This window comes from Patagioenas fasciata, chromosome 27, assembly GCF_037038585.1.
Source record: "Patagioenas fasciata isolate bPatFas1 chromosome 27, bPatFas1.hap1, whole genome shotgun sequence".
Lineage (NCBI taxonomy): Eukaryota > Metazoa > Chordata > Aves > Columbiformes > Columbidae > Patagioenas > Patagioenas fasciata.
The window spans coordinates 1,673,798-1,683,744 of record NC_092546.1 but is presented as its reverse complement, the minus strand read 5'-3'; the positions used below and the strand labels follow the sequence as shown (position 1 = coordinate 1,683,744).

General features: G+C 62.3%; 2 protein-coding genes across 2 annotated transcripts; both read left to right on the top strand.

The window, feature by feature from the left end:
- Positions 1-1,925: 1,925 nt before the first annotated feature.
- On the top strand, positions 1,926-5,662 carry LOC136113294 (uncharacterized). The gene is made up of 3 exons (XM_065858393.2): positions 1,926-1,999; positions 2,421-2,769; positions 4,277-5,662. The coding sequence occupies exons 1-3, from the start codon at positions 1,926-1,928 to the stop codon at positions 5,393-5,395; spliced, it is 1,542 nt and encodes a 513-aa protein (XP_065714465.2). The 3' UTR covers positions 5,396-5,662.
- A 721-nt stretch (positions 5,663-6,383) lies between these two features.
- DOHH (deoxyhypusine hydroxylase) lies at positions 6,384-9,519 on the top strand. Its single transcript, XM_065858603.2, has 5 exons — positions 6,384-6,554; positions 6,922-7,247; positions 7,527-7,603; positions 7,814-8,051; positions 9,041-9,519. The coding sequence occupies exons 2-5, from the start codon at positions 6,974-6,976 to the stop codon at positions 9,355-9,357; spliced, it is 906 nt and encodes a 301-aa protein (XP_065714675.1). The 5' UTR covers positions 6,384-6,554; positions 6,922-6,973; the 3' UTR covers positions 9,358-9,519.
- Positions 9,520-9,947: the final 428 nt, after the last annotated feature.

The window sequence follows — 9,947 nt, the reverse complement described above, 5'->3', positions numbered from 1 at the left end:
CAGTACCAGCTGGGAGGACTCGCTCTGTGGAGAGAGATCTGGGGGTCTGGTCAGTGCCAAGTTGAAGATGAGACAACAGTGTCCCTGGAGCCAAGAGGGACCCGGGTCCTGGTGCACCGAGCACAGCACGGCCGGCCAGGCAGGAGGGGACTGTCCCTCTCTGCTCTGCGCTGGGGTGACCTCACCTGCAGCATTCACTGTGTGCAGGGCTGGGACACAGGAGAAAAGGAGATAAAGCTACTGGAGAGTGTCCAGAGGAGGAACACGAAGCTGCTGAAGGTTTGGAGGGGAAGCCGGATGAGGAGCGGCTGAAGTCACAAAATCCCAGAATGCCAGGGGCTGAAGGGACCTGGAAAGCTCATCCAGTGCAATCCCCCCATGGAGCAGGAACACCCAGCTGAGGTTCCACAGGAAGGTGTCCAGGCGGGTTTGAATGGCTGCAGAGAAGGAGACTCCACAACCCCCCTGGGCAGCCTGGGCCAGGCTCTGCCACCCTCACCGGGAACAAGTTTCTTCTCATATTTAAGTGGAATCTCCTGTGTTCCAGTTTGCACCCATTGCCCCTTGTCCTGTCACTGGGTGTCACCCAGAAGAGCCTGGCTCCATCCTCCTGACACGGCCCCTTTCCATATTGATCCCCAGGAATGAGTCCCCCCTCAGTCTCCTCTTCTCCAGCTCCAGAGCCCCAGCTCCCTCAGCCTTTCCTCACACGGGAGATGCTCCACTCCCTTCAGCATCTTGGTGGCTGCGCTGGACTCTCTCCAGCAGTTCCCTGTCCTTCTGGAGCTGAGGGGCCACAACTGGACACAAGATTCCAGGTGTGGTCTCCCCAGGGCAGAGCAGAGGGGCAGGAGAACCTCTCTGACCTACTGACCACCCCCTTCTAACCCACCCCAGGTACCATTGGCTTCCTGGCCACAAGGGCCCAGTGCTGGCTCATGGTCACCCTGCTGTCCCCAGGACCCCCAGCTCCCTTTCCCCTACACTGCTCTCTAATAGGTCATTCCCCAACTTACACTGGAACCTGGGGTTGTTCCTGCCCACATTCAACACTCTACACTTGCCCTTGCTCTATTTCATTACATTTTTCCCGCCCAGCTCTCCAGCCTGTCCAGGTCTCTGATGGCAGCACAGCTTCCAGTGTCACCACTCCTCCCAGCTTGGTGTCACCAGCAAACTTGCTGACAGTCACTCTATTCCCTCATCCAAGTCATTGATGAATATATTGAATAATACAGCCCCAGCACTGACCCCTGAGGCACTGCACTGGATCCAGGCCTCAACTGGACTCTGCCCCATTGACCATGACTCTCTGGCTTCTTCCCTTCAGCCAGTTCGCAGTCACCTCACTACCTGGTCATCCAGTGTATGCTTCTGCAGTTTAGCAGTGAGGGTGCTGTGGGAGACTCTGTCAAAAGTCCCTGGGTTTGCTCAGCTGGAGCAGAGCAGACTGAGGGCAGAGCTCATGGGCTGCAGGTTCCTCAGCAGGAGCAGGAGGGGCAGGGTGAGCTCTGCTCTGTGACAGTGACAGAGCCCAGGGAACGGCAGCAGATGTGCCAGGGAGGGTCAGTGGGCCATGAGGAAAAGGTTCTTCACCCAGAGCTGCTGGACACTGAACAGGCTCCCAGGGAGGGGTCACGGCCCAACCTGACAGTGTTCAAGAAGAGACTGGACACTGTCCTCAGACACACGGGGTGACCTGTGGGGTGTCCTGTGCAGGGACAGCAGTTGGACTCCATGATCCTGTGGGTCCCTCCAGCTCAGGACATTCTGTGATTCTGTGACAAGCTCCCCCAGGCCATTCCCGACACCTGCAAGTGTCCAGCCGGCCGCCCTGCTGGGAGCCCTCCCCTGCCTGCTGGGCTGGCTCTGGCTGGGTCAAAGGAGGCAGAGGATTCCATCTCTGCACATGGTGTCTGTCCGTGATGCTCCAGCGCTCTCATAATCCAGCACCAGTGTCCCACCGACAGCCCGCCCTGCACCAGCAACCCATCAAACTGTGGGCACACAATTCCCCTGTTATTAATGCAGCTCGGTCTCCCGTGATTAATTGAGAATCTCTTTGAAGCTGCCTTGTATGTTATTTACAACAACAAAAAGCAGCTTATAATTGGCAACCTAAGAAGGGCCTGGATCATTCCTTTTAAGAAACCCCAGAGTCAGGACACGAAGCACCTCAGCCCCTCCTGGAGGGCCAGCCCTGTCCCCTGTTGTCACCCGGGACCTAAGGATGTGGGATATCCACCGCGGCACATCCCAAAAACCCAACCGGCTTTAGGGAACTGGGCACCGCTCTGGGGGCACAACCAGGGACCTGGCCCTGCTGCTTTGTTTGGCGGGGGGGGGAGGTTGTTTTGCTTTTCTGTCCAAGTTCTTCCCCGAAGAGCAGCCCAACGCGTTTTTCCAGCTTTGTTTCAAAGAAACGCGTGGGTGTTGCTGCTGCCGGACGGTGCGAGGGCTCCATCCCCAGAGCAGCAGCGCCCGAGTCCCGCGGGAGGCGGGTCGGGCCGGCGCCCACCCCCCGGTCCCGCCGTGACCCCGCGGCCGATCACTTCCAGGGCGGCCCCGGCTCCCGATTTGAAAATGCAGGAGCGGCTGCTGGTGCTGCTGTGCGCGCTGGCGCGGCGGCGGGCGGGCGGGCGGCGGGGCATGGCCGGCAGCGGCAGCGGCAGCGGCACCGGCAGCGGCGGCGGCGGGGCCTGGGACGGGCCGCAGCGGCGCGCCTGGCTCCGGCACTACTACAGCCAGCGGCAGAAGCGGCTCATGACGGTGACCGGGGCGGGAACGCGCGGGCGGCGAGCACGGGGCGCGATAGGTGGGGGACGGAAGGACGCGGGGACACGGCGGGCGGGGACACGGAACGCGGGCGTCACGGGGGACACGGGGACACGCGCAGTTCACGGGGACACAAAGGATGTGGGACACGATGCACACGGACAGGAGCGATGTAGGACACGAAGGACACGGGGGGACACAGGTCATGGAGACAAAAAATGGGGAACGGCGGATGTGCAGGACACGAAATACAGGGGTGGGAAGTACAGGGGCTCGGGGGGGACACACAGGTACGCGGGGGACACACGTTACAGGGACACAAAGGATAGGGGACATGTGGGACAGGAAACAAAGGGACAGGAGGATGTGGGAGACAAAGGACACAAGGGGGACACAGAGATCACAAAGCATGGGGATGGTGTGAGACACAAAGACAGGGACACAAAGGATGGGGGTCACGAAGGACGGAGAACCTGAAGGACATGAGATGTGAATTTAGGCACAAAGGACAGGGGACATGAAGCAGGGGGTGACATCGAAGGCAGGGGACACAAAGGATATGGGATACAAAGGGCTTGGGGACATATGGCAGCAAGGACAAGCTGTTGGAAGGAAATACAAGGCACCCACTTCTCTGGGCAGTTGCCAAGGAAGGTGAAAAAAGCCTCTTTTCAGCTTAAAGATGCTTTTTAGAATTTAATAACAGAAAAACAATTCCCATGGAGGCGCCAGGAGCCTGGGTGCTTGCTCCACCTTACAAATCATGAGCAGGGCCCCAGCTCATGTGGCTGCAGGAAAGCAAGTAACACTCCTTACAAAATAAAAGCACGGAGTAAGTGGCTGCCCCAAAAGGGGACTTTTCCAGAAGGTTCCTTGTCTGCAGCACCTGGGCATCCTATAGAATCATAGAATAGAATCATAGAGTGGTTTGGGTTGAAGGGCCTTCAAAACTCACCCAGTCCAACCCATGAGCAGGGACATCTTCACCAGCTCAGGTTGCTCAGAGCCCCGTCCAGCCTGGCCTGGGATGTCTCCAGGGATGGTTCGTCCACCACCTCTCTGGCCAACCTGGGCCAGGCTCTCACCACCCTCAGGGCAACAATTCCTTCCTCACGTCCAGCCTGAATCTCCCTCCTTTAGTTTAAAACCATCACCCCTTGTCCTAAATTAACAGGCCCTGCTCAAAAGTCTGGCCCCATCTTTCTGATCATCCTCTTTTAAGTACATAAAGGCTGCAGCAAAATCTCCCTGAAGCTTTCTCCAGGTCATAGGGTCCAGGATCACAACTTGGTGGATTTGCAATGGGGTTTCCCAGGAGCAGGAAAATTTGACCCAATGGTCGTGCCGGTCGGGACCACCAGCCGTGTGGCACTGGGTGTCCCCCTGCCTGCAGCCGGTCACTTGAGCTGGATGGTGGTGAGCGGGGAGGTCCCGGTGAAGCACAGGGTATGGGACGGGGAGGTGCCTGCCGTCTCACACCCCTCTCCTTCCTACGCTGCAGCTCCTGATCGCTCGCCGGAGGAGAACCAGCTGCTACTTCTACCCTCGTGCCTGGCCCAGCATCAGGAGCACAGATTGGTGGGAACGGGTGGTCCTGAAGGAGTTTGGGCCCCAGGACTGGCTGGAGAAGTTTCGGATGTCCAAGGAGACCTTCTTCTACGTCTGCAACCAGCTGCGGCCCGGGCTGGCTCCACACAGCGCCCACTTCCACCCCACCCTGCCCCTGGAGAAGAGGGTGGCCGTGGCCCTGTGGCACTTGGCCACCAACGTGGAGTACCAGACTCTCAGCCCACTGTTTGGCGTGGGGCCCTCCACGGTGCAGACGTGTGTCCGGGAGGTGAGTTATGCCATCGTCTTGCTGCTGAAGCCCCTCTACCTCCGTCTGCCCAACGAGAAAGAGCTGGAGAACATGGTGCGCATCTTCTGTACCCGCTGGGGCTTCCCGCACTGCATCGGCGCCCTGGACAGCCTTCACATCCCCATCCACCCGCCCCTGCGCCTCAGTGCCGACTACTGCAACGGCCAGGGCTGGCACTCCATCCTGACGCAGGCCACCGTGGATGGGCTGGGCCAGTTCTGGGACGTCTCCACCGCCTTTCCCGGCAGCATGGAGAACAGCGCGGTCCTGGAGAGCTCCAGCCTGTGGGTGCTGGCCAAGGAGGGCCGACTGTGCCCCAACCCTCCCAAGCACTTCATGGGGAAGGCGCAGAAGTACGTGCTGCTGGGCGATGCCACCTACCCCTTGCAAGACTGGATCCTCAAGCCCTACCAGGAGGACAAGAACCTCACCCAGCGGCAGCTGCAGTTCAACTACCGCCTGAAGCGGGCGCACAGTGTGATCGAGAACGCCTTCCTGCGCCTGAAGGCGCGCTGGCAGATCCTCCTCAAGTGCGACGACTGCAGCCTGGAGCTGCTGCCCACCCTCGTCCTCGCCTGCTGCATCCTACACAACATCTGCGAAGCCCATGACAACCCCTTCAACGAGGAATGGCTGGAGGGCACCGAGCCCACCGAGCTGCCCAAGCCCTGCCAGCCCGCGCCTGCTGCCATGGAGGATGGCCGGGCCGAGCAAATGCGTGAGCTGATGTGCCAGTACTTCGAGAGCTGCGGGGAGGGCTGATGGGGCCGGAGGGGAGCAGCAGTCCTGTGCATCCTCACTCGCGGACTTTACAGACTCTGGCAAATGTTGACCCAGCAGTAGGGGCTGTTTGGCATAGGACTGCACCCTCTTGCCTCTGCTGAAGGCTGTCGGCAGAGCAAGGAAAGCTGCTGGCTGTACTTGCTGTTCCTGGGTTGCGGGGGGAGCGGCTGCATCATGCTTGTGCTGGTTTTGCTGTGGTGGTTTCAGGCAGTGGAATGTATTTTGTGCTCTTGTTCTCTTCCAGGATCTGAGCGGTCTGGTGCTGTATTGTGTGCTGCATGAGTAAAGCGGGGGTCGGGGCTGGGCGAGGGACAGGACTGTCCCGGTCTCTCATTCCAAGGGGCGCATCTCTGTCCCAAGGCCCTGCGGCAGGCCAAAACTTAGCAGGAGGCTTGAAATAACGCAAAACCCCTTTGGAGGTGCGAAACTTGCTGCACAAACACGCTCGGGAGGGGAAGGGGAAGAAGCAGCAAAGCAGTGGCTTGCTTTGCCGGCACCAGCCTGGGATGCAGTTCCATCTGCAAACGCGCTGCCCCGGGCTGAGCCGGCACAGCCCCACACCGCCCCCAGGGCTTTGCTGTGGGGGTCTGTGGCTCAGCCCTGACTGTCCCTCCCCGTCAGCTCCGAGCTCCTCTGGGCTCCGCCCCAGGTATCGGCTGAGAATCAACCGGCTGGACTTGATTCCCCGTGCCGGTGGACGCTGCCGGTGCCAGGGCAGCTGCAGCAGCGCGGCGGCGGGAGGCGGGGGAAGGCACAGACTCGCCCTGCCCCTTCCCGCGGGGCCGGATCCGCTGCCGCGGGCCGCGCTGACCCGGCGGGAGCAGAAGCAGCGGCTGCGCCGTCCCGCCGGTGTCTGCAAAGGCCGCGGGGCCGGGGAGGGCTGGGGCGCTCTAGGGGGCGCTCTGGGCGGGGCTCTGGGAGCACCGGGGCGCAGCTCCCCCGCTCCGGGCCTGCGCTCCGCTCACCGCGCATGCGCCACCACCGACCGCCCCGGCTGCTCCCACTCCGCGGAGCGGGGGGGAACGGCAGTGCCCTCCCACGGGGGCGCGCTCGGGGCGGCCCCGCCCTCCCCTGCCCGGAAGTGCGATAGTAGGAGCGGCCGGTGCTGTCACGTGAGGGAGCGGCATGGCGGCGTGCGGTGAGTGCGGGACCGGCCCCGGTCGGGTCGGGTCTGATCTCATCTCCGCGGGGCTTCGGCCCCGTTCCGGGCCGTTCCCTCCGGCCCGTCATGGCCCGGCGGTGGCGGTGGCACGGGGCCGGGCTGACGCGGTCGCGGCGGGTGGGTCGTCGGTCCTGGCGATCCGGTAAAACCGGGTTCGGCCACTTCCCGTGGGGTCAGGCCCGGTTGTGCCGGGCCCGCCGGCCCCGAGCCGGGTCTCACCTGCTGTGCTGGGCCCCCGGCGCCGCTCCCTCTCTGCCCCGGCGTGAGGGACTCGCTGTCGGTTGAGGGGCCCCCGGCCGCGGCGGCTGCGCCCGGTGCCCCCTGAGCTCGTCCCCGTGCGCAGGAGTGTGACCGGAGGGAGCCGCACCGGGACCGGATCGTCCCCTCCCGGCACCATGGTGACAGAGCAGGAGGTGGAGGCCATCGGCCAGACGCTGGTGGACGCGTCCCAGCCCCTGCCTGCCCGGTTCCGGGCGCTCTTCACCCTGCGCAACTTGGGCGGCCGTGCGGCCGTGGGCTGGATCAGCCGGGCGTTCGGGGACGGCTCCGCGCTGCTGAAACACGAACTCGCCTACTGCCTGGGCCAGATGCAGGACGAGGCGGCCATTCCCGTGCTCATCGGGGTGCTGGAGGACACCAGCCAGGAGCCCATGGTCAGGCACGAGGCAGGTACGGTGACAGCTCCCGCAGCTGTGGGTCTGACTCACAGGTGGGACTTGGGGGTGCTTGGTGTGTCATGGCTTGGAAAACGCTGAGACCTGTAACCACTTCACCACATCCCCTGGCCGGACTGGTTGGCCGAACCTTCCCCTCCCTGCTGGCCAGGCTGGCTCTGACCGTGTTTATTTGCCTGGATCAGTCAGTCAGGGGCAAGGCTTTGCTGGAGGACACAGCAGCGTTCTCCTTGTGTGTTCACCTTGATCGCATCCCGACACGTCCTTCCTTCAGGTGAAGCCCTGGGTGCTATTGGGAATCTCGATGTGCTGGATGTCCTGAAACGCTATTCAGAGGATCCTGTGGTTGAGGTGAGGCTCTTGGGGGGCTCATTTCCCCTGGGTTGCTGGTCTAGGAAGGTGAAGCTGGTCTTTCCTGGGCAGGCCCTGGCAGTGGACAGGGACCCCACAGGTGGCATCCTGCTGTCTGCTGGGGTCCAACTGCAGTCAGGAAGCCCTGGGCACCCTCCCAGCACCATATGGTGTCATCCTGCAGCCAGGGCTGTGTCCCTATCCCCACAGGTGGCAGAGACGTGTCAGCTGGCGGTGAGGAGGCTGGAGTGGCTGCAGGAGAACAAGCAGGAGCCAGGCACCAGCCCCTACCTCTCTGTGGATCCTGCCCCCCCTGCCGAGGAGACAGACATCGCCAAACTCCGCAAAACCCTCCTGGATGAGTCATGCACGCTGTTCGACCGCTACAGAGCCATGTTTGCCCTGCGAAACCTGGGGGGCCAGGCTGCTGTGCTGGCACTGGCGGATGGTAAGGGCCAGCGAGAGGCTGTCTGCAGTCTCCTTGCTCTAAGTCTGTATAGGTTAATCCAGGATTGGCCCTTCTCAAATCCAGGGCTGCCAGAGCTGTGGGGCTCCTCTTAAGCTCTTCACATGTTTGTTTCTAGAGCTGCTGTCCACCTGCTTGCTTGCAGGAGCCACATTGCAAAGTGCTCTGTGCTTTCTGGTGTTTCACAGCCCCCTCACCATCCTCCAGGCGCTCTCTCTGGGTCCAGGTGGGAGAGTCTGTACTGTTGGCTTGAGACCAACAAGTCTGACCTGTCTCCTGGTGGGGCCTGTCCCCAGGGTGTTGGAGTCCCGCGCTCCCATCCTGGGAAGTCAGAGACTGCCAACCTCGTCATGGGGCTTGGGAATAGCTCTGAAGAGGGCAGTGAATATCTCTGGAGTGGGGAGGGGACAGATCACAACTCTGGAACTGTTTGGACCCATCCCCAGCCTGAGGGAAGTGGACAAGGCTCTCCAGCCACCTGGGACGAGCTGAGGACACATCTGCATGTGAGACAAGGCGTGCGGGGATCTGTGAGCTCCCATTGTGACCGCTCCATCCCGCAGCATGGGACAGCTTGAGGCTGAGGCTGTACTGCCGTGCAGCCCCAAGCACATCGAGCTGGTGGGGCAGAGCCCGTGAACAGCGCCGGGTACCCAGGGCAGGCAGGGGTGCTGGCAGCTCTGCTGGGACAGCAGGTGCCACCGTCACAAGAGGGTGTCCCCACACCACAGGGGCACAGCTGTGGGTGTGTAGTGCCACAGATGCTGCAGCTGTGCCGAGTCATGGAGCAGCATGGGATGGGCCTTCCTATAGCTATTCTGTCCCCTTCCCCAAGAGCCCCCTTGGCTCTGGGAGGGCAGCTGCTGGCTCTCACCTCCAGGCCAGCCTCCCCCATTGCATCACTGGCTTTTGGGTGGGGAGGCTCTGGCCAAATATCCCCATGCACATTCACTCTTGTGTCTTCCCCACAGGCCTGCGCTGCGGCAGCGCCCTGTTCCGCCATGAGATCGGCTACGTGTTGGGCCAGATGCAGGATGAGACCTGTGTCCCGCAGCTGACGGCCACGCTGCGCAGCCGCACCGAGAGTCCCATGGTGCGCCACGAGTGCGCCGAGGCCCTGGGCTCCATCGCCCGCCCCTCCTGCCTGGAGACCCTGCGCGCCTTCGCCCATGACGAGGAGCGGGTGGTGCGGGAGAGCTGCGAGGTGGCTCTGGACATGTATGAGTATGAGAACGGCACCCAGTTCCAGTATGCTGACGGGCTCTGCAAGCTGCAGGCCTCTGCCTGAGCCCTGGCTGGGGGGACACGGACTGGGGCGCTGCCTCCTGCCCCCCCGGCTGTGCTTTCATGGCTGCCTCCCTCGGCGTGGATCTGTGTCTTGCTGTGGTGGAGGCAGAGGAGGAATTGGATTTGCTCTCTGGCACAATTACAGCCACCTTCTCCTTCCAAATCCAGGCTGAGCTGCTACTTGTTCCCCCTTGCCGCCATCCCCCGTTTCCTGGATCGGCGTCTGTTCCCTGCCAGGATCAGCGGTGCCTGCCCGCAGCCTGGCTCGGGGCTTGGACTGGGTGGGCTCCGCTCTGCACGCCGGAGCCTGTTGCAGCTGCGCGGGGCCCGCGGCCACTCTGGGCTTGTGCTACCGTGGCGGGTCGGTGTGAAACAGCTCCGTGTTTCCTGCTGAGCTGTGCTGGGGGCCAGGGCTGGCTCCAGGCGCCCGCTCTCCTGGGTCGTAGCGGTGCGATGCCTCAGAATCGCCTGTGGTGCTGAGCTGGGTCCTTCCTTGCCTCCGCGCCAGAGGAGCTGCTGTGGGTTTGGCCTTTCCTGTCGTGGCAGGCCAGGGCTGTGCTTGCGGCAGCCTTTGTCCTGGGATGGGGGTTG

Excerpts from the sequence above, each read along its gene's own strand:
- LOC136113294 (XM_065858393.2), top strand. The coding sequence starts at position 1,926 with ATGCTCCAGCGCTCTCATAATCCAGCACCAGTGTCCCACCGACAGCCC. Across the intron at positions 2,000-2,420 it reads CACCAGCAACCCATCAAACT|AAACGCGTGGGTGTTGCTGC; the intron begins GTGGGCACACAA and ends TTTGTTTCAAAG. Across the intron at positions 2,770-4,276 it reads GGCAGAAGCGGCTCATGACG|CTCCTGATCGCTCGCCGGAG; the intron begins GTGACCGGGGCG and ends CCTACGCTGCAG.
- DOHH (XM_065858603.2), top strand. The coding sequence starts at position 6,974 with ATGGTGACAGAGCAGGAGGTGGAGGCCATCGGCCAGACGCTGGTGGAC. Across the intron at positions 7,248-7,526 it reads CATGGTCAGGCACGAGGCAG|GTGAAGCCCTGGGTGCTATT; the intron begins GTACGGTGACAG and ends TCCTTCCTTCAG. Across the intron at positions 7,604-7,813 it reads CAGAGGATCCTGTGGTTGAG|GTGGCAGAGACGTGTCAGCT; the intron begins GTGAGGCTCTTG and ends CTATCCCCACAG.